Source organism: Stegodyphus dumicola, chromosome 7 (assembly GCF_044657685.1).
Source record: "Stegodyphus dumicola isolate Sdum_Otavi_A_Nest chromosome 7, ASM4465768v1".
NCBI classification, from domain to species: Eukaryota; Metazoa; Arthropoda; class Arachnida; order Araneae; family Eresidae; genus Stegodyphus; species Stegodyphus dumicola.
The window spans coordinates 61,655,595-61,678,185 of record NC_140774.1 but is presented as its reverse complement, the minus strand read 5'-3'; the positions used below and the strand labels follow the sequence as shown (position 1 = coordinate 61,678,185).

Below are 22,591 nucleotides of genomic sequence, written 5' to 3'. Positions count from 1 at the left end.
TTTAAACACAATTAAACATTTTTTGAAAAGAAAGAAATTAATGAAAATTTCATGTATTTTATGTAATTAATGTGGTTACATATAAACAAATAATTCTTATTTCTTTTGCTATTTATTCAGGAAAGTACAATCCTACAATAAACAAATTTGAAACTATTAAGGAAACAGAATGTTCTTTTTTCAGAGAGGAATATTTTCTTTTGCTTTTGTAAATCTATCTCATGCTAGCAATTGTTGACTGGTTTTAAATGAGATCAAAAGAAAATAGACGATCTATACTACAGATATAATGGTAAAAAGTTTTTCATTTGGATAAAAAATATAAATTGAATACACCAGGAAATATAGCATTTATTTCAGGGTATATATTCCCTGTAGTATATATATTATTAGGAAAAATATAACATAAATTAAAAATGTAAATAAAAATGTACTTACCTTCTGATTTTTTGCAAATGAGTTAGCTTTGACATCTTCAGCTAATTTAACTGATACACGCTTTGAAAGTTAAAAAAAAAAATAATAATAATTTTGATTATTTTTTATATACTATAAATAGAATGTTTCTTAGCATGGCAATAAATTTTGGAACAGAATTTATATTTAAATTAAAAATTTTCAATTTCTAAAAACTATGTGAGGTTATAAGAATCCAAGGCCTTGATTTAGCATTATTATGAATCATTAATTCAGTTAATAGTGAATTTTGGCAATAAATGTGCTAATACAAGTTCTCCCCTTTAAATATATTTAGAATTTCAGTGCCGTTGATACATTTTTTAAGTCAAAATTCATTATATTATTGGTATTTTAAGTTCATTTATAATTATCACCTAAAATTAGACAAAATTCAACCTTAACCTGGCATTAGCTTTAAAAAAAGTTCAATGCATTTTAAAAGAGTATCTTTTCTTCTTCAATAGCATTTCAATTTTGCCTCCTCATTTTTTTTTTTTTTTTTTTAACTTTTAAATAAATAAAAGTTATTAAGACTATGTCAACTATTAAAGCTTTACCAGTAATTAAATTCAAAATTAAAAAAAAAAAAAAATCTAGTTTAAAAACTGTGACATTTGTTTCTGCATTTCTTTTGTTAATGTAACATGGCGTACATAGGAAGGTATTAACATACTGAAAAGTGCACTATTATTTCAGTACAATTAAAAAAATCATATATATGTAATGATATTTTTAAATCAATTGATTAAATTAAATTCTAATCATTTTCCTTAATAATGTGTTGGCGATTCTCTACCTAAATTGCATCCCTGTTCCCTGTCTCATTTTGGTGAAATTCTTTCTTTATTATAAATTATATTAACCTGTTGGCGCCTGCCAAATCGCCAAACTCATAAATCTGTCATATTACATAAAGTCCTTAAGAACACTCCTGATGAGAACCTCGTGATTTCAATTAATATTGCTGATTGTATGAGCACCATGACACACGCACACATATCTATAAATAGGGCTTCTCAAGGTAAAGGGAAAACGCTAGTGAGATGGATGCTAAAATAAACATGTCACTTTATATTCCAAAATTTGTCTCATTCCTGTTGCCCTGGCTGCACAACACAAATAACGTATGAGAAAATACGTTTCATATAGTATATATATACACAATTATAAATAATATGCTATTGTAAAGTTTTATCATTTCCTTTTTAATTTTACTTTTCGGACAAAGGTATAGTAGTAGTAGAGATAAAAATTTAGCAATCATATAGTGCTAAACAGGAACAATATTAAGTAACTTACAACAAAATAGGAAAAGTAAATGAAAGATCATACATCATGTTGCTTAGTAATAATTTAGTATCATATTTCTGATTTTTTTTTAATATATGAAAAACTAAAATATATATGCTTAGTTGAAAAAATAACACCTCTTTGAATGTAGAAGCATTAGAGAAAAGAGAGTTCTGGATTTATTAATTAGACCCATTCCAGTAAAAAATAATTTTGTATTACTTAAACAGAAAATTTTAAACTCACTCAGTTTGACCAATGTTAAGGTAAACCACTTTTATACAGAACATTATAAATTCTCCAAGAATTAAACTGTGATATAGAATTTTTAAAGAACTGAATCATGAACATTTAACCACTTTTAACTCATACAAAACAAAATTATTTTATAATTTGCACAGAAGGAAGATAATAAAAAGTGATAATAATGCAATAGTTATTATTATTATTATTATTATTAAGACATTGTTTACAATAAAACAGGAAAATTTTCTAAAAATTTTATTAAAAGCAAAAGCACAAAAACCACTAACCAATAACAACAGATTCAAATAATTGAATTCCTAAGTAGGAGAAGATTCAAGAACAGACATTAAGAACTAGAATAACTTATCCCTTCCCAAAAAGAAAAAAGCAAACAGAGATGGATTTAAAAAAAAAAATGTTGAATTAAATGCATTGCATGTTTAGAATCTAAAGGAAAAATACTAAGAGATTTAATTGCAATAGTGATTAAAATAAGAGTACAAATAATACTAATAAATAACTGATAATAAAAAAAAATGCAAAGGTATTTATCAATACAGTCAAAAATCGTTAATCCGGACTCGTCGAGACTTTGTCGATTCCGGATTATAGATCATCAGTTTAAATCTGGTAAGATGGCATGCAGAAATTATAAAATTAAAAACATGAAACCGTTATTTATGAAATAAAGAACAATTATGATCTAAAGGGTATCAAAATTTACAAAAAAAAAAAAAAAAAAAAAAAAGCTTAATATTTATTTGCTTACTTTATTAAGCATTTCTTTCAATGTAAGTTGTTTAAGTTGCTTCGTTTTTTTATGTGATAATACATTCTCTTTAATTCTATAAACAGACATAATTTCTTGTTCAGTTACAAAGTTTCGCTGTTCCAGTCCTATAATTGCTGTGTCGAGAATACCGACTAATTTGTCAATCGAAATTTTTTCATTTTCAATAACCTCTGTCACTTTCTTCTCTATCGGAAGCGAATTATAATGACGAGGAATTTGATTTAAATCATATCAAAGACCGAGTACAAAATGCAACATTTAGTATGGAATTATAAGCCAAATAAAACAAAAACATCTGCCCTGAAGATAAGGATAGTGCTGACAGATCAACTTCCAATACATTGCCTGCCCGCTGCAGCGTTAAAGATAAACAAAGTTTAGATAAACAAACGTTAAAGTTTAGATAAACAAAGGATATGCCTTTATCCATTTTTTGCAGCAATTCCACTTTTTGTTTAATGGACTTCGAAACATACTTTTGCTTTGTAGATCCTTTACATATTTGTTGAGATCTCCCATAGAGGGCGTTGTGGCACCCCTCAACTGTGTGAGAAAAGTTTCGATTTGAGTGAGAGTTAGCGTGGGTTTTGAGAATGTAGTGTGAAAAGCTGTATAACGCGTATTTGCTATGTAACTGTACTATGTAATATAATGTAATTAAATGTATTTATTTAAAATGTGGAGCAATTTTGAAGGAGCATACTTCACAATATTAGTAAATATATATCAGAAATTCTATTTGACATAATCGAAAGTTCAAGCTTACTTTTATAAAATTGCTCTAACAGTCTGCAAAAAATAATTAGCCGAATACAATTCGAAGATTAAGGAACAACGCAATCTGCAACATTAACTGAATTAGATAATTTTAGCTTAGCTTATACCATCCGTTATACATTAAACGCGCATTCGTAAGTGTATTTTGTGCACGCACACACGCGTATTCGCAGCCGTAAAGGTCTTACGTGCATGCGTCGCGAAGACGCATGCACAGAAAGTTTGTAGCTTTGAGGTCCAGATTATAGATCATTCCGGATTATGGGTGTCCGAATTAACGACTTTTGACTGTATAACAAATGCATTTTTTATGTATATAAATATAAACAAAATCAGAAGTAAGGCAGATATCATATCTAATCTTTCAATCTGATATCAACTATAAATGAGCATAACCACCACAGAAGGATACATAGTCTCTAACTGGTCCAAATATCTCATCTATTTTTCCTATTTGCTGTTTATTTTCTAAATAAACAGGTGCATTAAAAAATGGCACATCATCAATAACAGCTTTACATACAAGATCATCTTCACATGGATGTGTATAATAACCAAGTTCTAAAAGAATAAGAAGAAAAGTGAATAAAATGCACTTAAGATTTGATTTATGTTATTCACTTAAAAATATCACAATCAAAATAATAAAAACTACAATTTAAATGCATAGGTTATTAAATTATAAGATTAAAGTAAATAATGTAAAATTTGATAAGCAGAAATGTTTATTTCCTAACTGCTTCAGACATTATAATACAACACAAAGTTTCTTAGAAAATGTTTCTTTTTCTTATTCATTATTATTATTTATTACGAACAGAACAGTATCTCTAAGCTATAAAGGTTATCACACAAATGTTTTTTCCCAATTTACAAAGTTGATGAGTGTTATGAGTAGTTGACTTTTTGTAAGTTTGTGGATAATCAGGAAGTAGCAAATTGTCTTAATATACTTAGTATTATGCTGCCTCTATAAAATAAATACTGTTTATTTAAGTACAATATTTGTTCTCTTAAATATATCTTAAGAAGAAAAACATTACGCAACTAGTATAGTAAATCTCACTTATTAACTACTTCCCTTTTGTTTAAAATCTATCATCTGCTGCAGTGTTTTCTAACTGATGTGCCACAAAAGGACTGGAAACATGCCACCAAAAATTGTAACCACAAATATCCTGATTTTAGATCACAAAACCGAAAGTGATTATCAAATACTTTGCTGCAATTAAAATTTAATGATGTTATCAAATTGATGAATATGGTCAAAAGAAGATAATTTCAATCCAGTCTTTTTTCAATTTTAGAGATGACTGAGAACATAACATCAATCTTTATTGTTCCATACTGAAGTTTGTTAGCTGTCAAAAGGCAGAATTCTATAGAGTTCATAAATTGAAAGAAGAATAAAAAGCATTTTTTGAGAGTAACTTAGTATTCAGCCAACTTGGAACACAATTACTTGTTTTTTATGTAAAAAAAAAGTAACCTAATTAATTAATAACAGAAACATATTTGAATACTTAACTTGAATGAAAAATACAAGGATCACTTAAGAATATGTTAACTTTCAGTGACGAAATAAATGGATTTAAAAATAAAAATCAATTCTGGAAAGATGAGGCAGAAAACAGTTTTTTAAATGATCTAATTTGAATTCTACTAATCGATCAATATCTTGTATGCTTGGTCATTACTACTAAAGCATCATTACTACTTTGAATTAATGAAGACAAAGAAATTCAAATGGGTTCAAAATCCATTTTCTTTATTATATCACAAGGCATCCAGTAAAAGCAAAGGAGTCTTGGCTAATCTTTGGAATATGGTAACAGGTAGTTTGGCGACATTTTGGTAAGGCGATAAAGGTTACTAGCTAGGACTTTAGCAATGATCTGAGAAGTACACAGTTCCAGTCACAGATTATTTTGTGGTAACTTTTATAATAGATAATTTAGAGGGAAAAGAAAATTAATGTAATTTTTTGCATATTTTATTTATTTTATACGTGCAAATGTTCATCCTTGGAAAGGGTATATGCAAGCTGAAGATATAAAAGCTTGCATAGTATAAATACTTTTTAGCGATCAGGTAATTTCATACATGTCCTTTTTACCGACTTCAAAGATTCACAAAATTTTCCTGCATTTTCGTGCAAATTTTCCTATTTTATGAGAAAAATTATTTACATGTTTCATACATAAATTTGCCCTGTAAAAACAAATTTCTGTGCACGTTTGTTCCACTACTTTCCAGAAACTTCCGATCGTGATTTTAGCTAATAAGCACTTAGAAACAATTTCGCACCTAATCTTCGTCATGATTAAGCACTTTTGTTCTATAGAAGTTCTAGCATAAGCATAATTCGGCTAGCAGATTGTTGGAAAAAATGTTGAGTAAAAACAAAAACATGCCTTTAATTTGTGAAAACAAAATGGCGTCCCCCCCCAAAAAAAATTAGCAGGTTGCTGTAGCAGGGTTGGTCGCCAAATTTTCCCCCGAGTTACCATAATCTAAAGATTCACAGGAGTCTTTTTTAGAGTTAAAACATGATCATTCTCTCGAAGAATGGTCAGTTACCTGAATTCTGAACTGCAAGAATGAAGTTTCGGTTAATCTTCAGATTACAGAAACTTGGCGACTTTTTGGCGACCAAACCTGCTACAGCAACCTGCTAGTTTTTTTTGGGGGGGGGACACCATTTTGTTTTCACAAAGTAAAGGCATTTTTTTTTTTTTTTTTTTTTTTTTACTCAACATTTTTTTCCAACAATCTGCTAGCTGAATTACGCTTATGCTAGAACTTTTATGGAACAAAAGTGCTTAATCATGACAAAGATTAGGTGCGAAATTGGTAGAAAGTGCAGAATCGCCCACTGCTTGCCGCGTTTTTAAAGAATTGCACATACACGGTATCATCCATGTACACGTCGACCTATTTTCACTTAAAAAAACATCCCAGAATTGCACAAAAATGGCACTGCGCACACTCTTGACTTTATCCATGTACACTGCTAAAGTCCTAGCTAGTAACCTTTATCGCCTTACCAAAATGTCGCCAAATTACGTGTTACCATATTCCAAAGATTAGCCAAAGTTTCTATTTATGAGTGAAGAATCTTTAAGCATTCTTTTACTATTTGTTATGTATACATGAGTGACTTCTGTGCTATCAAGAATTTAAAGAAATAATTTTTTTTAAACCACAGATCCAGATATAAAAAAGTTTTCACAGAAACAAACCCAAGTATCTCACTAAAATAAGAACATAATATATGTATTAAATATAAAAAAAATATAAAATGTTTATTTTGCTATTAAATTATTAGTAGTAACATATTTATACATTAAGAATAATTATTTTCTCTATAATTAACTTTATCATTTACATTTTTACATTACAATATTATTAAAATAAGGAATCTAAAAATTTAATTACAGTTTCACTTGATCAAATATGCTAATTAGTTAAGAGATGTGATATAAAAGCTATATCAAATATCAGTCACTAAGGATGTATGGATTAAGTAATTTGAGTTGTATACTAATTCTGGAGATAAATATTGAAAATGAAATAAATAAACAAAGGTGATGTGCCTAATTTCAAAATTGTGCCTCTAGCTGTATGTATAACAAGAGTGGCATCTGAAACATAAAATAAAGATATCAAACCTTTTACTTGATCAGGTGGCCCAGAATCATAAGAACCTCTGAATCCTCCTCTGCCTCCACCTCCTCTTCCTCTCCCACCTCCTCCAAAACCTCCCCCTCTCCCTCTACCTCCAAAACCACCTCCTCTTCCTCTACCACCAAATCCTCGAGACATATCTAAAGAGAAGAGTGAAATAAATTATTAAAATTGCAAATTAAAAATAAAACACTTACAAACATATCAATAACAAACAAAAAATATTCTTTTCAATTTGAATTATATTTATGTCTAGCCAAACACTGAATTATAAATAAAATAAAATAAATATTCAATTCATAAATAAAACTTCAAATTAAATTACCACAGAATATGCAGCAAATTCACAAATTATATTGTCAAAAATAAATTTATTATAGAATTTATTACTTCCATTAAAAACATCTTTGATATAGTGACCCATAAAATATCTCAACTAATTTTGCAAAAATCTAGGCTCATCAGAAGCTAAAACAAGTAAGACAGCTGAGCACTAAGAATTTGACCTGAATTAAAATCCTCAAAAATGAGCTGACTACATGGATGCTTCTTTGGTTTATCGTATTTGCAACATGAACATGAGCTAGTTTTCTTGAGAAAATCCAATATTTTTTTTTTTTTTTTTAGGGGCATCAATAGTATCTGTGCACTCATATCAAATATTGTATGAACTTTATCAAAATCAAAACACTATGAATTGAAAGTTGTAGTATGAAATAAAGTATTCATAATTATTTTCATACAAATATGCACATTTTTTTTTTTTTTTTCCTGTATGCGTTAAAGAAAAATTTAATAAATAAAAAAAAGGGAATAAGTTGTGATTATTTATTCTCAAGTTTTGACCCACATGGAAAATTTTTGTAATTTGCTTATATTTACTTTAAGTACGTTATTAAGCAGTTTATTCAACACATGAAAATTATTTGAAATAAATGTCAATCTGAAAATGTAACGTTTAGTTGTTAACATTTGAATTAAAAAGTTTGAGCATCAGAAATTTCTTGCAAATACCAACCTTCTTAGACTTCAGAAAGAAAACAAATATTAATTGGAAACTGGTTCAAAGGTTTATTAATTTTTTTTTTATGCCAACACTTTAGGTTATTTACTTCTGATGTTAAAAACCTCCAACGGGTAGAATTTTGTCAACTGCATTTAGGAATGAATCATAAAATTGTCACTTTGAATAATTACATATGAGAGATATATATGATGATTCGGTTGATCTTTACAATATGGTAACTGGTAGTTTGGCGACATTTTGGAGGCGATAAAGGTTACTACCTGGGACTTACGATAAAGGTTACTACCTGGGATAAAGGTTACTGGATAATGTGAGCAGTACTCAGTTCCGATTATGCATTATTTTGCGTGAGGGAAATGAGAGATCATGGGATATGTCATGTGATATTAATGGACGAATTACGGTTCTTTAATCGGGAAAAAATGTGGAAATTTTGTATTTTAGCTTTATTCTGTGTTGTGTGAAACGGTGTTATTTAATTTTTGGATCCCATGGCCGTAACTAAAGTGAATTCGAAATGGATATTTAGGCATTGTGATAAAGAGAAGTTTGCTTTTTATTTAGCGGAGGAAGTATGGAGGAAAAATTCGCAGAAAAAATCTTTCAGTAATTTTACTGAATGAATTAGAAAAGCGTATCCGCCACGTAATCAAGATTCTGAAGAAGATTAGGTAAGTTAGTATTTTTAATTATTTGAGGATATTATTTTTATGCATTGTTCTAAATGTAAGGTGGACAGGAATTTGGTATTATTGGGAAAATTGTAATTAGCAATGATTTAGTTTAAAGTAATTAGGATTGTAAGGTAATTTTTATTAATTTAATGTATGTGCTCATTTATGTTTTAAGTAGTGTTTTTGAATTTAATTATATTTTAATGAAATGATAGTTATTTTGTGAATTTTATGTTTGTAGGAATTTGGTATACGTTTAAGTTGAAATAAACGTGCATGAAAATAATTTAAATATTTGATACTAAGTATTCGTAATGCTTGCGGTATGAATTCGTTGGTGACGTGTATAATATAATAGATGATTTAGAGGTAAAAGTTTTTGGATATTTTATTTATTTTATATGTGGAAATGTTCATATTTGTAAAGGGTAAATACTTTTTTTTTTCGCGATCAGGTAATTTCATATATGTTCTTTTTACCGGGTTTAAAGATTGAGAAAATTGTCATGTATTTTCGTGAAATTTTTCTAATTTATGAGAAAAAAGCAGTGTACATGGATATAGTGAAGAGTGTGCACAATGCCATTTTTGTGCAATTCTGGGATGTTTTTTTAAGTAAAAATAAGTTGACGTGTACATGGTTTAGTGATATTTTAATTAAATGATAGTTATTTTGTGAATTTTATGTTTGTAGGAATTTGGTATACGTTTAAGTTGAAATAAACGTGCATGGAAATAATTTAAATATTTGATACTAAGTATTCGTAATGCTTGCGGTATGAATTCGTTGGTGACATGTATAATGTAATAGATGATTTAAACGTAAAAGTTTTTGGATATTTTATTTATTTTATATGTGGAAATGTTCATATTTGTAAAGGGTAAATACTTTTTCGCGATCAGGTAATTTCATATATGTTCTTTTTACCAGGTTTAAAGATTGAGAAAATTGTCATGTATTTTCGTGAAATTTTTCTAATTTATGAGAAAAAAGCAGTGTACATGGATATAGTGAAGAGTGTGCGCAATGCCATTTTTGTGCAATTCTGGGATTTTTTTTAAATAAAAATAAGTCGGCGTGTACATGGTTTATGTGTCTGTGTTATTTTGAAAAACACATAAGGAGTATGGTATTGTGCACTTTTTCCCAATTTTGCAGTGAATATTTGTCATGATTAAGCAGTTTTGTTTGATAAAATTTCTAGCATAAGTGTAATTCGGCTAGTAGATTGTTGGAAGAAGTGTTCAGTAGATAAAAAGAAAAGAAACATGTCTTTGCTTCGTGAAGACAAAATGGCGGCGGGGAAAAAAAATAGAGGGTTGCTGTAGGAGAGTTGGTTGCCAAATTTTCGCCAAAAAATCGCCAAGTTACCATAATGTAAAGATCAAACGATGATTCATTACTTTCTTGACCTTAAAAAAAAAAATTGGAACAAAATCAGTAAAGAGCACGAATGTAAATTTTCTTGCAGAAACAACATCATTCTTCTACCACAGTGGGTATTTAGCAAGATTTGCAGTAAATCAAGCGAAATTTCCTAGTGGCTGTGTGTGCCTGCTTGTTCAGCGAAAACTTTGATTGCAGCAATACATGAAAACACAGCCAATGATATATAATTTATTCAGATTCTTGGAAAGTGAACAAAGTGAATAAACTGACAGCTGCCAGATACGATAGCCTGCTAGTTATCTTAAATAAAATTTAATGGAACTTCATACAGAATCCTGTGAGCAAATTGACTTTAAAAGCATGACAGTGTCTACTACTATCCAGATTTCCAATGAAATGAATGCATATGTGTCAACTGCATAACAAAATGCAAATGTCTTTGATAGTGTTATAGTCTGAAAATCTCTTAACCCCTTAACTGCCACGGAAAACGTACAGGATTCATTTCCCAGTGCCATGGTTTTTCACACAGGTGCGTGTAGTTATACTTTCAAGTTATACAAGTTTTACTTTCTAAAAACTATTTACTTGCACAAAATAAAGAACAAAAGAAAAAAATGAATGCACAAAATTCAATGTTTTAAGTAAAAGTATAATAAAAATGATGTTTTTATAATAAAAAAGATCCCTAAAATGGAGTTTAAATCAATTCATTTTTAGACTAGTAAAGTGTAATATCAGGTTTCAGTGTTATTCCTTGTGAAATCAGTATGCCTAAAAAAACATATATTTCTTCTGAACTTGTTGAATGCCACGATTTTGTTCTTGATTTTTCTTTTGCAAGGTTTTGGTTCATATACTCGTCTACAAAACGGTTAGTAATAAATAATATGAAGCATGAGCAGTTCATTAAAAAAAAAGATAAATGGCTTTGAAACATCCATTATATCTTTCTTTATTCCTGGAACCTACTACAAAAAGGAAACGAAAACAGAGGACAGAGAATAATAATAATAATAATAATAATAATAATAATAATATAAAAAAAAAAATACATTTTACTCAAACAACACCAGCCAATACCGCACAGTCATTACTTTCACAGCTTTAGACACATCCCTCTCTCTAATTCCTCCCCACACTTCTCTGAAATAGTATCCTCCTAGTTATTTCTTTGCAGCTTCAGCTAGTTTTGAGCTTAGTTAGCATTAGCTTAATTTCTTATTTTGTATCTTAAGTTAAAGCCTAAGTGGAGGCTTCCGGTAAGTTCGAAAGGGGCTAACTGTAAATATTCTCGAGTCCAATAAAAGGGTAATTTAACCATTCTTTGAACTTGTAAGTAAGCCTTGGAAGTAAGCGATTAGTCACTACACATTTCTCAAGTATTCTAGATGCAAAGGATAACCAATTTAGCTAGATGAAAAAGAGCAAATTGTGTATCACTAAAAGCTACAACAAATACAACTGGAGTTTAGCAAAACACAAGCTAATATTTTAGACAGTTAAAATTTTTGAAATGAGATAAATCAGTGTCTAGGATGTCTAAAGCAAATAGCTCTATTGAATTTAGCATTCAACACTGACTTTCTACCTTTAGAAAAAATTTTCCGGTGAATATGAATTTTTTTTTTTTTTTTTTTTTTTTAAGTAAAGAATTTATGCTAAAATTATGCTATTTAAAACAGTAAAACTTGTGCGATTCTTTTTTTGACGTCAAGATCGGTGCCAGGAAGACACAATTTAAAGATGGCCGCTACACAAAACCAAAATAAGAAGTCAAATAATTGCACAAACGCTGTGTCCATGTACACATCGATCTGTTTTCACTTTAAAAAACATCCCAGAATTGCACAAACTAGGCATTGCGCACTGCCTTAAATTTGTCCATGTACACATCAATCTACATCCATTTAAATAAAATCAGGAAGCTAAAACAAAGTTAAAACTATCATGATAACCAGAAGTGAGGTTTCATCGGCAAAATTTTTTTTAAATTGTCGCTAATCGAAGGGGCACCCAATTCTACACTAGAGCCCAAAGTTATACTTAAAAATAAATAAATAAATAAATAAAACATCAAACAATGCCTTCCTTTTCTTCTCTATAACACTTCATTCAGACTGACCCAGATACATAGTAAACAACTTGAAAGTGCATTAAACAGCATTAAATAATGATTTTAAAATAATTACTTTAGTAAGGCCACAAACATGAATTTAAACAATTTTTACAGATTATTAAATATTAAGAATTTTTCATATTTTTCTATAATGTATTAATGACGACACTAATTCTTATTGGAAGATTAGCGCAGATTTTGAATAAAATACGGATTTCAAGAACGACTGGATATAGGTCTATTTCCTTCATGAGCAAAAATATTTTATTTTGACTAACGTCAAGAATATATCACTTATTGTTTGTTAATTCAAGTGAGTAGTATATTAAAAAAAAAAAAAAAAAAAAAAACCTACAACGCAGATATGTTAAATCGAAACAGAGAAAATGCAAGTTGCATAAATTGGGTAGAGTAGACTTTAAGGTACCCCTGGTATTATGGCAAAGTTGTTGTTTGATTTATTGCCAAGTTGTTGTTTCATTTATGGTAGCCTGAGTAGTTGAATGTTATGGAAACCCTACTATGACGTAATCGGGTGCATGATTCTGGGAAATTTTGAATCATGGGATGTTTTCTAAGCGTTTTTGTGGTGTGTGTTGGCTTGATTCTTTAGACGGTAGAATGGCCGCATGTAGTAAGATTAATTTGAAGTTTCTGTATGATTTGGAAGGAAAGGGAAAAAGAGCTTTAATTGACTGGTGTGTAAATGAAGGTTTACTTAGTAGCCATTATAAGTGTCCAGTATGTAGGAAGGATATGCATCTAGTTGAACGTAAAAACCGTTTAGATGGATTTGTAGGAAGAAAGGTTCAGATGGTCACTATGTGAAGAGTTCGATCAGAAAGAGCACCTGGTTTGAAAAATGTCATTTGAGTATCATTGATATTTTGATTTTTAGGCGGCTCTGAGCGTACGAAGCAAACACGAAAGTCATGTTAAGTGAATATTTGCTTTTGGTAGTGCTTAAATGTATAACATGTTTTTCCTTTTTTATGTTATTTTATTGTTTGGTTTAAAATGTATTTGAGATTATGTATTTTTTGTTTGCCTATATTGTAGAATTCGGTGCTCCTTCCTTAAGTGAAAATATATCGATGTGTAAATGGACAAAGTAAAGGGGAGTGCGCAATGCAAGTTTGTGCAATTCTGGGATTTTTTTAAAGTGAAAACAGGTCGACGTGTACATGGATAAAGTCAAAGGAGTGCCCAATGCCACTTTTGTGCAATTCGGGGAAGTGAAAATAAGTCGATGTGTATATGGATACCGAGTTTGTACAATTGTTTGTCTTGTAATTTTGGCTTTGTGTAGCGGCGATTTTTGGCGCAAAAATCGCCCCTTCGCAAGCCAAAATAACGAGTCAAAGAATTGCACAAAATTGGTATCCATGTACCGCCAAAAATAGCCAAGTTTTGCCAAGGGGTACCCTAAACTATACTTTTACCCATAAATCGGATTTCTAAAAACCTACAATGCACAATAATATTAACAAACTGAGTAAAATCTGCTATGAAATTTTCCCTTAAGATGCAAAATCAAATAGAAAAACAACTGCAATGAAAATTTTGGTTTCCTCGTGCTTCACAAAATCCAATGTTATCATTCTGTTTTACGTTACATAGAATTAATCTTAACATAAAAGAAAACACATACTACCCCATGTTTCACAATTAAAACGGCAAACATTTTTACAAAAACATTACATACCAAATATAAACGGATGAAATCCAGCCCAATAACGGCAATCTGAAGGAACCGAAAACACGTTTTTAGCGGTGTTTACAATCTGTAGCAATGATGCCAAATTCTGTCATAAAAAGAATACAATTTGCCAACTCAATGACTATATATTATTACTATTAATATTTCATTCTACGAAGGGAATAAAACGTAGTAACGACATATTAGGAGAAAATGTATAATTAAAGAACAGTATTGACAAGAATGTTTTTAATATTTCAAATGAATTATTATTATATGATCTTAAGAGTGTGCAGGAAATTTGCATTTCTAACTGTAATTGCCGATTCCTCTATTCCTTTGTAGTTATGGCAGAAAGATTCAGGAGGTGCAAAACAAGACATCTGTCTACTTTGTCTGTCTGTCTATACCATAATTGAAAAGTATTCGCGGATGTTTTGTCTACGATATTATTGATGTTTTCATGTCATGTTTTGAAAGTGTCATTATTTAGGACATCGGTGTGCAAAAAGTTATTAAATAAGACTAGCAAACGAAATTATTCTAACATACGCAGTAAAATACATGCAGTTGAAAATTTCTTATGGAAAGGACCGTAAAACTTTATTAAAGATTTTATTGTTAATTGCTCAGAAGGTAAACTAATGTCTAACCAGTTACTCACTCTCGTCTTTTGTGTTTAAAACAATAAGATTGAAATAAAAATTAATTGGGGTTTCTAATGATACATACATGATGTAATAGTTTGAAGAGAATTGCAAAATGTTAGATTTAAAAATCTTTTATAGATTTCTCTTGGAAATAATCAAGTTAGCTAAATGTATCCCATATTATTTTAAACCTTAAGGCCAAACATGTCCATATAAAATTATACATTATATTTCAGAAGTAATGATTTATTTTAGTTATGTATAAGACGATTATTAGATATGTATTTTAAATTTAGTAATTTTACATGTGCGGGATTAAATTGTGTTTATGTTTATATTCATATTACATCCATCTTCTACATCTCTTATATTTATGTGTGTACATTTCAATAACTGGTAAAAAGTTAGATTTTTTTTTTTTTTTTCTGACGATTGGTTTACATATGCATATTTTATTCAATTTTTGATTTAGACTGTCATGATTCTATGTTAATTCAGTTGACATGTAAGATGTTTAGAAATTCCTTAAAATAAGTGAAATCCATCGTGAGTGTATTTTAGCAAAAAAAGCTTTTAAATATAATTAGAGAAATTTTCTGGACTTTTAACGTGCATACATCTGACTAGTATTACTACCTAGTATTATAGAGACATTGTAAGTGTAGTGGAAAATGTGCTATAACTGTTATACCTCAGTAATAATGTTTACTATAGAGTACTATCAATTATTTATGCTAATGTTAAGGAAGCAAGTCATTTAAAATTGAAAAACATGGGTGATACAAACTATCAATTTTCATGCATATTGTATATGTTTATTGCTCTATAATGTCAGTCATTTTACTTTGTTTTTGAGAACTTTTAAGTATTTCTTGAACTTTATTGTGTATTTTTTAAGGGCAATTTTATCATAGTATTCCAATCCCCTTTGGTTAATGAAGTCCAACAGAGTTTCAATCCAAGTCATTGTTATCTCCTGTCTAATGTAATTGTCAGTATCTTCTTCACTTATGTGTTTAATATCACTCTCTGCCTTTTTTGTTCTTGCGACATGTGAGACAATATCCACATCGTTTAAGCACGGCTCACTCGAATTACCATCAAGCCATTTCACAATGTTTACCTGATCGACCTTTTAGAAAATTTTTGCCTTTTAATTTTTGTGGCATAAAACTTCAGTTATTGCCTTGGCTTCTTTACAATTAGATAAATCTCCAATTTTATTTCAGGAAGAATCTTTCTCCATGATTGAACTATTGTTTTGGTTTTACTTTCAACCAAGCTTTTGCTACTCTGTCAATACAGTCAACAGTACCACCACACATAGATAATTATGCAAATCAGAAATCCCAGAGTACACTGTATTTCTCTATGTTTACAGTTCCTGATGTTGATCTAAAACTTATGGGCAACCTTGAAAAAAGTTTCGTTTGATCTTTAGATTATGGTATCTTGGCGATTTTTTGGCGAAAATTTGGTGACCAACCCTGTTACAGCAAACTGCTGGTTTTGTTTTGGACACCATTTTTTTTTCACGAAGTAAAGGCATGTTTTTTTTTTTTTTTTTTTTTTTTTTTTTTTTTTTTTTTACTCAACATTTTTTTCCAACAATCTGCTAGCTGAATTACGCTTATGCTAGAACTTTTATGGAACAAAAGTGCTTAATCATGACAAAGATTAGGTGCGAAATTGGTAGAAAGTGCAGAATCGCCCACTGCTTGCCGCGTTTTTAAAGAATTGCACATACACGGTATCATCCATGTACATGTCGACCTATTTTCACTTAAAAAAACATCCCAGAATTGCACAAAAATGGCATTGCGCAAACTCTTGACTTTATCCATATACACTGCTAAGTCCTAGCTAGTAACCTTTATTGCGTTACCAAAATGTCGCCAAACTACCTGTTACCTTATTCCAAAGATTAACCAGAGTTTCAAATTGAATCTTTCAAAATCTTCATGCAGAGTTGAATTGTGCAAATTATTCTGAACTTTTACAGTATTTTTTAACTGCTATAATGTTGTAAAATGATAAAGTTTTCTAGTAAAAATGCATAATTTTCATTTAATCAGAATGATAATCATTAAATTATCAATGTTCATGAATGTAGCCATCACTTTGTTGTCAGTGTGATATGAGTTTGAATGTTTTCTCAGGATAATTCTTAGAAATTTATAATTATAGAAAAGCATCACCAAAATTACCATTCATCTCTTTTAAACATTTGGCAAACCTACCTACACATTCTTCTAAAAAGAAAAAAAAAAAAAAAAAAAAATGCCTTTTTTTTTTTTTTTTTTTTTTTTTTAAAGCCCAAAGGGACAATTTGCCCAGAAGAGGTATTAATTTTGTTCTGCCATTTTGTGTTGACTCGCTATAAATGGGGAATCACTTTTTAAATTGTTGCAACCAAATATTAAAGCCCTGTATTGTATTTAAAGAAATTAAATAATGAACAATCTGCATAAATGTATGTATGTTTCTCGTATTGTGATAAAACAACGGTACAATCATCAGTTAGAGACATCAAATTTTGAATAACACATGTCTCCACCCAAATATGGACATCAGGAATCCCAAATTTGGAATTTGTTTTATTGTCTATTTCATATTTTGTAAAGCATTTATGAGTTTTTGATTAAGAAGCCCAATGATGATTTCAAAGCGAACAATGACAACGCTGTAAGAAAAAAAAAAACATTTGTATCTCCAGCATGTGAGACTGTGTATTGGAAATTCTAAAGATACGCTGTTTTAAATATCTTGTGATATTGCTGTTGAATTAAATTTTATGGTTTAAGTGCGAAGAACATGATATTTAATGACTAAAGTAACACAAAAAACTTTAAAAAAGCGTCCCTTTTAGGCATAATATAAAATCTGAAAGCTTTCAGATTTTTTTTTTCCTTGTTAATGTTCTGTGTTTCTTGGGGGTAGCTAAGACAGTATGGGAATAACTTTTTTTTTTTTTTCTAATGTTGATTTCAATCAAAAGGCTAGGATTTCCACACAAGCAGTGAAATGTATGTGGTGATCATAAAATAGAGGAATAAGTAGTGGCATGGTACAGTTCATCATTACTTTTCTTCTCACCAGAGTTCCTATAGATGCCAAGACAAGCTGCAGAGAATAAACAGTCTTATTTAATGTCGTTCTGAATGCAGTTTCTCAAAGTACCCATCGGAAATTTTTTTAAAAAAAATTGAAGCTAATTTTCTGTTGTCCAAACTAGTAACTGATGTTCTTCAGAAATATTTGTAATTTGTTTAATGTGTATTGCTGATTTAATAATTTCTAAAATATATGCATATTTTGAAAAAGTGATATATTTTGAGATATGAAAAGATAAACTGAGTGCCAGGATAGAGCTCTGCAGAACTCCCATTTCTGATTTAAATATTAATACAGTTATATCAATCTTAAACTAAAATATATTTTCACTTAAGTTACTCAGCAGCTTGATTCCATTATCCACTTGAAATAATTGTAGCATCTTAGAGATTCAACTGATATGCCATATGAAGTTAAGTGCTTTCTTGATATCAAGAAACAACAGCATGGTTGCCTTTCTTGTGAAGTTATTTGTGTAGATTTCAACCATATTTTAAACCTGATATAGAGCTATGGAAAAAGTTTTCTTTATGTTAAAGCCAGTACTATTCCTTTTTATGGAACTTAAAAAAAATGCAGTGAAAATGTATGCGCAAAAGCGGCAAATCTAGCAAACGCGCCCATTTAAAAAAAAAAAAAAAAAAAAAAAAACAGCACGCCAAATCTAGCATATGCACTGATTTCAGATTGCATAAGTTTATATAGTTTTACATTTCTTAAGATGCCATTAAAATGCAAGTTTAATTTTTAAATTCTTTTTTGATATCATAGGAATTTAGGAATTTGCTTTAGCGATAAGTCGGTAGTGAAATAGAGATGCATTCAGTTATGTTTAGCAATTTTTATATAAATTATAATAATGATCTGAAATAGTTATTTACTCTTATGATTCCATTCAGTCATGTTTAGCCTTTTTTATATAAATTATAATAATAAAAAAGTATTACAGTCAAAAGCCTTTAATCCTGACTCGTCGGGACTTCGGCGATTCTGGATTATCGGTTTCTGTGGATTATAGATCATCAGTTAAAAACTGGTAAGATGCATGCAGAAATTATAAAATTAAGAATATAAAACTGTAATTTATGAAATAAAGAGCAATTATGATCTAAAGGGCATCAAAATTTACAAAAAAAAAAAAAAAAAAAAAAAAAAAAAAAGCTTAATATTTATTTGTTTACTTTATTAAAGATTTCTTTCAACGTGCACATGCATAAAGCATACATTATGCATAGTCGAAATTAGAAAATTGCAACCAGAAAACTATTTGATTTGTATTCGTGATATTTATAATGATTAAGAATTTTATTTAAATCATATCAAAGACGGAGTACATTGAAATGAAATACTACATTTAGTAAGGAATTATAAGCTGAATAAAATAAAAACATCTGCATTGAAGATAAGGATAGTGCTGACAGATCAACTCCCAGTTCATTGCGCGCCGCGACGTTCCCCCAACGAGAGCAGCGCGAAATTGATAAACAGATTTTTTGAATGGTTAGAGAAACAAAGGAGCCTTTATCCGTTTTTTGCAGCAATTCCACTTTTTGTTTGATGGACATCGAAACATGCTTTCCCTTTGTAGATCCAGCATCGGAAATTCTATTTAACATAATCGAAAGTTCCAACTTACTTTTATAAAATTGCTCTAACAGTCTGCAAAAAATAATAAGCCGGATCCAATTCGAAAATTAAGGAACAACGCAATCATCAACATTAACTGAAATTGTTAATTATATAATTTTAACTTATACCGTCTGTTACACATAAAACGCGCACGCGAAAACGTATTCTGCGCTTGCGCACACGCAAATGCGCAGTCGTAAAAGGTCTTATGCGCAAGCGTAAACGCCTATGCGCATATGTCAATGCGGCGCATGCGCAGAAGGTTTTTAGCTTTGAGGTCCGGATTATAGATCATTCCGAATTATGGGTGTCCGAATTAACGACTTTCGACTCTAATTGGTTTCGAGGGCCGTAAAAAATCGCCAAACTATTGTTGATGCCAATGCTGCCAAAAATAATTGCGGCAAGAAAGGAAGTTTAATAGTAAATAACTATTTAAGATTAATGTTTTAATTTAGATGAACGTTTAATTTCATATAATACTTTTTTATTATTATAATTTACAGTAAACTCTCGATACAACGATACCCGATACATCAATAACTCCCTCTACTACAATAATGTTTTGTGGTCCCGGTGATTTTGCATATAAAATAATGTTAATCTCCGCTCAATATTGCTATATTCTCTAGAACAATAAACCTCTGTAAAACGATTTTTTCAGTCTAAATTTCAGTATTATTTTCTCCCTTTATAATAATATTTTGATTTTCAAATGCTTTTTTTTTTCGTTTTCTTTTGTTATTTTTTCCGTCTATTAAGACTCATTGTGGATATTCAACTTATCCCTGAATAAATAGCTATTGTTCAGATTTCAAAACAGATGAAGACCACCCTTTTGGGAATTGGAATGGGTGAGGGGGGTGAAGTGTAAATGTATGCCTAGTCTCATTTCCCAGTAAGCTTTGGAATTCTGATAAGGTTTAAGGACATCTAGACCTGTCTGGTCACCTTGTCGCAGAACAAGTGCCCTTTGTTAGAGGAACAGGGGGAGATGGAGGCGGGGTGTTGTTAAGTGACGTACTGAAAAGTGAGTTTAAAGGTTGTCTTATAGTCTTTAACGATTTTGAGTTCTACGCTAAACATTTGGTTTAAAATTTTCTTTCTTTCATGCGATATTGTTCCCTAAGATGGCAGGGCGAAAGCAACTATCTTTTCGAGATAAACTGAACGTTATCAATGATATTGATGAGGGAATGAAGCAGATTGATGCGGCTAAGAAACATGGATTATCGCAATCTACAGTTGCAACGTTCCTAAAGAAGAGAAAGCAAATCGAAGATGCTGTAACTTCAAATGAAATTAACCCAGAGCGAAAACGACTGAAAGTTGCGACAAATGAAAATATTGATGCTGCTGTTTTAAAACAGTTTCAAGAGATGAGAGCAACAAATGTCCCAATAAATGGGCCTTTATTATGTGCAAAAGCACAGAAATTTGCAGCGATGCTAGGGAACGAAACTTTCAAAGCTAGCAATGGTTGGTTAATGCGTTTTCGAGATCGTCATGGAATAACTTTCCAAGAAGTTCACGGAGAGAAAAAGTCAGCCCCGATAAACGACGCAAATGAATGGCAGCAAAACAAGATGAAAGAAATCTTAGAAAAGTATACTCCAGAAGACATTTATAATGCAGATGAAGCTGGGCTGTTTTTCCAACTCCTACCCGATCGAACATTGGCATTCAAGGGTGAAAAGTGTTATGGAGGGAAGAAATCAAAGCAGAGACTGACTGTTCTTCTGTGAGCAAATAGCACAGGAACGCATAGAATACAACCTCTCGTCATTGGTAAATCATTGAAGCCAACGTGCTTTAAGAACGTGAAAAGTCTTCCCGTGGAGTATAAAGCAAATAAGAAGGCTTGGATGACGTCTAAATTTTTTTCCGAATGGTTACAGAAGTTAGACAATGAAATGAAAAAGAGAAAGAAAAAAATCTTTTGTTGATAGATAACTGCGGTGCTCACACGTCATTTCCAAAGCTACAAAATATCGAAATCGCTTTTTTCCCTGCCAATTGCACTTCAATTTTACAGCCTCTTGATATGGGCATAATTAAGTGCTTCAAAGGATGTTACAGAAAATGGTTGGTGGACTCCATACTTGTAAACTTTGAAAATAAAGTAGAAGACCCTTTCAAAGCTGTAAATGTCAAGGAAGCGTGTGACAATATATTGTCACACGTTGTTGGACACGTCACACTGGAAGTTGGTGGGAAGTAACAGAAAAAAACCATTCGGAATTGCTGGGAAAAGGCCGGTCTTTGTGTTATGGAAGATAAGAAATCTGATAATGATGAAAATTCCATAGACAATGATCTCTCAGATGATCAAGAATGTGTTTTGCACATCAAAAAATCCGTATCCCAACTTGAGGAAACAAGCGGTAAAAAGTTTGGAATTAGTATAGAAGACTATTTAACAGCAGATGATGATCTTATGGTTTTCGCAGGAGTTACTGATGAAGATATTCTCTCTGAAATTACTGATGAGATAGGAAACAATGATGAAGATGATGATGATAATACAGGTCCATTGCAGTCCTTATTGTCATCCCAGGAAGCTCTTCAATCTGTGAATTCTCTACGGACATTTTTTTCAAGCCTTCCGTCGACAAATGAAGAACATTTTCGTGCACTAGACTCAATGCATACAGTATTGGTGAACTTAACAGTTAAAAAAATCAATAAACAAACAAAATTATTGGATTATTTTCAATAAAAAGTGTTTTCAGGTATGTGAATATTTCTGTGCTTATTTTCTGAATTTATCTTATTTATTTATTTTTTTTAGTATTTAAACCACTATTATTAGTATTTAACAAATTAATTTCTTCTAAATATAGACTTAAAAGTAGTATTTTATGCACCTTAAACTAATAATAATAAAAAAAAATCTCTTATTAAATGCTCAAAATATGTGGGCCCTAGATATAACAATATGCCTCTCTACAACAATATATTTATTTGGTCCCTAAAATATTGTTGTAACGAGGTTTCACTGTATATGAAAAAGGCTAAACATGACTGAATGGAAGCA

General features: G+C 30.4%; 2 protein-coding genes across 3 annotated transcripts in view; one reads left to right on the top strand and one right to left on the bottom strand.

The window, feature by feature from the left end:
• Nucleotides 1-14,298, bottom strand: part of LOC118184258 (uncharacterized) — a 30,564-nt gene extending 16,266 nt beyond the window's left edge. For both annotated transcript variants that reach the window (XM_085820331.1, XM_085820332.1), the window contains exons 1-4: nt 14,168-14,298; nt 7,237-7,392; nt 3,978-4,126; nt 439-498 (exon numbers count right to left, since the gene is read on the bottom strand). In XM_085820331.1, coding sequence (XP_085676457.1) covers nt 439-498; nt 3,978-4,126; nt 7,237-7,390 — 363 coding nt within the window. In that variant the 5' untranslated portion in view covers nt 7,391-7,392; nt 14,168-14,298. The remainder of the gene's footprint in view (nt 1-438; nt 499-3,977; nt 4,127-7,236; nt 7,393-14,167) is intronic.
• A 257-nt stretch (nt 14,299-14,555) lies between these two features.
• The window catches only part of Megf8 (multiple EGF like domains 8), a 251,267-nt gene continuing 243,231 nt past the window's right edge, over nt 14,556-22,591 (top strand). The window contains exon 1 of the mRNA XM_085820327.1: nt 14,556-14,797. The gene's annotated coding sequence lies outside the window, so the exon portion shown is untranslated. The remainder of the gene's footprint in view (nt 14,798-22,591) is intronic.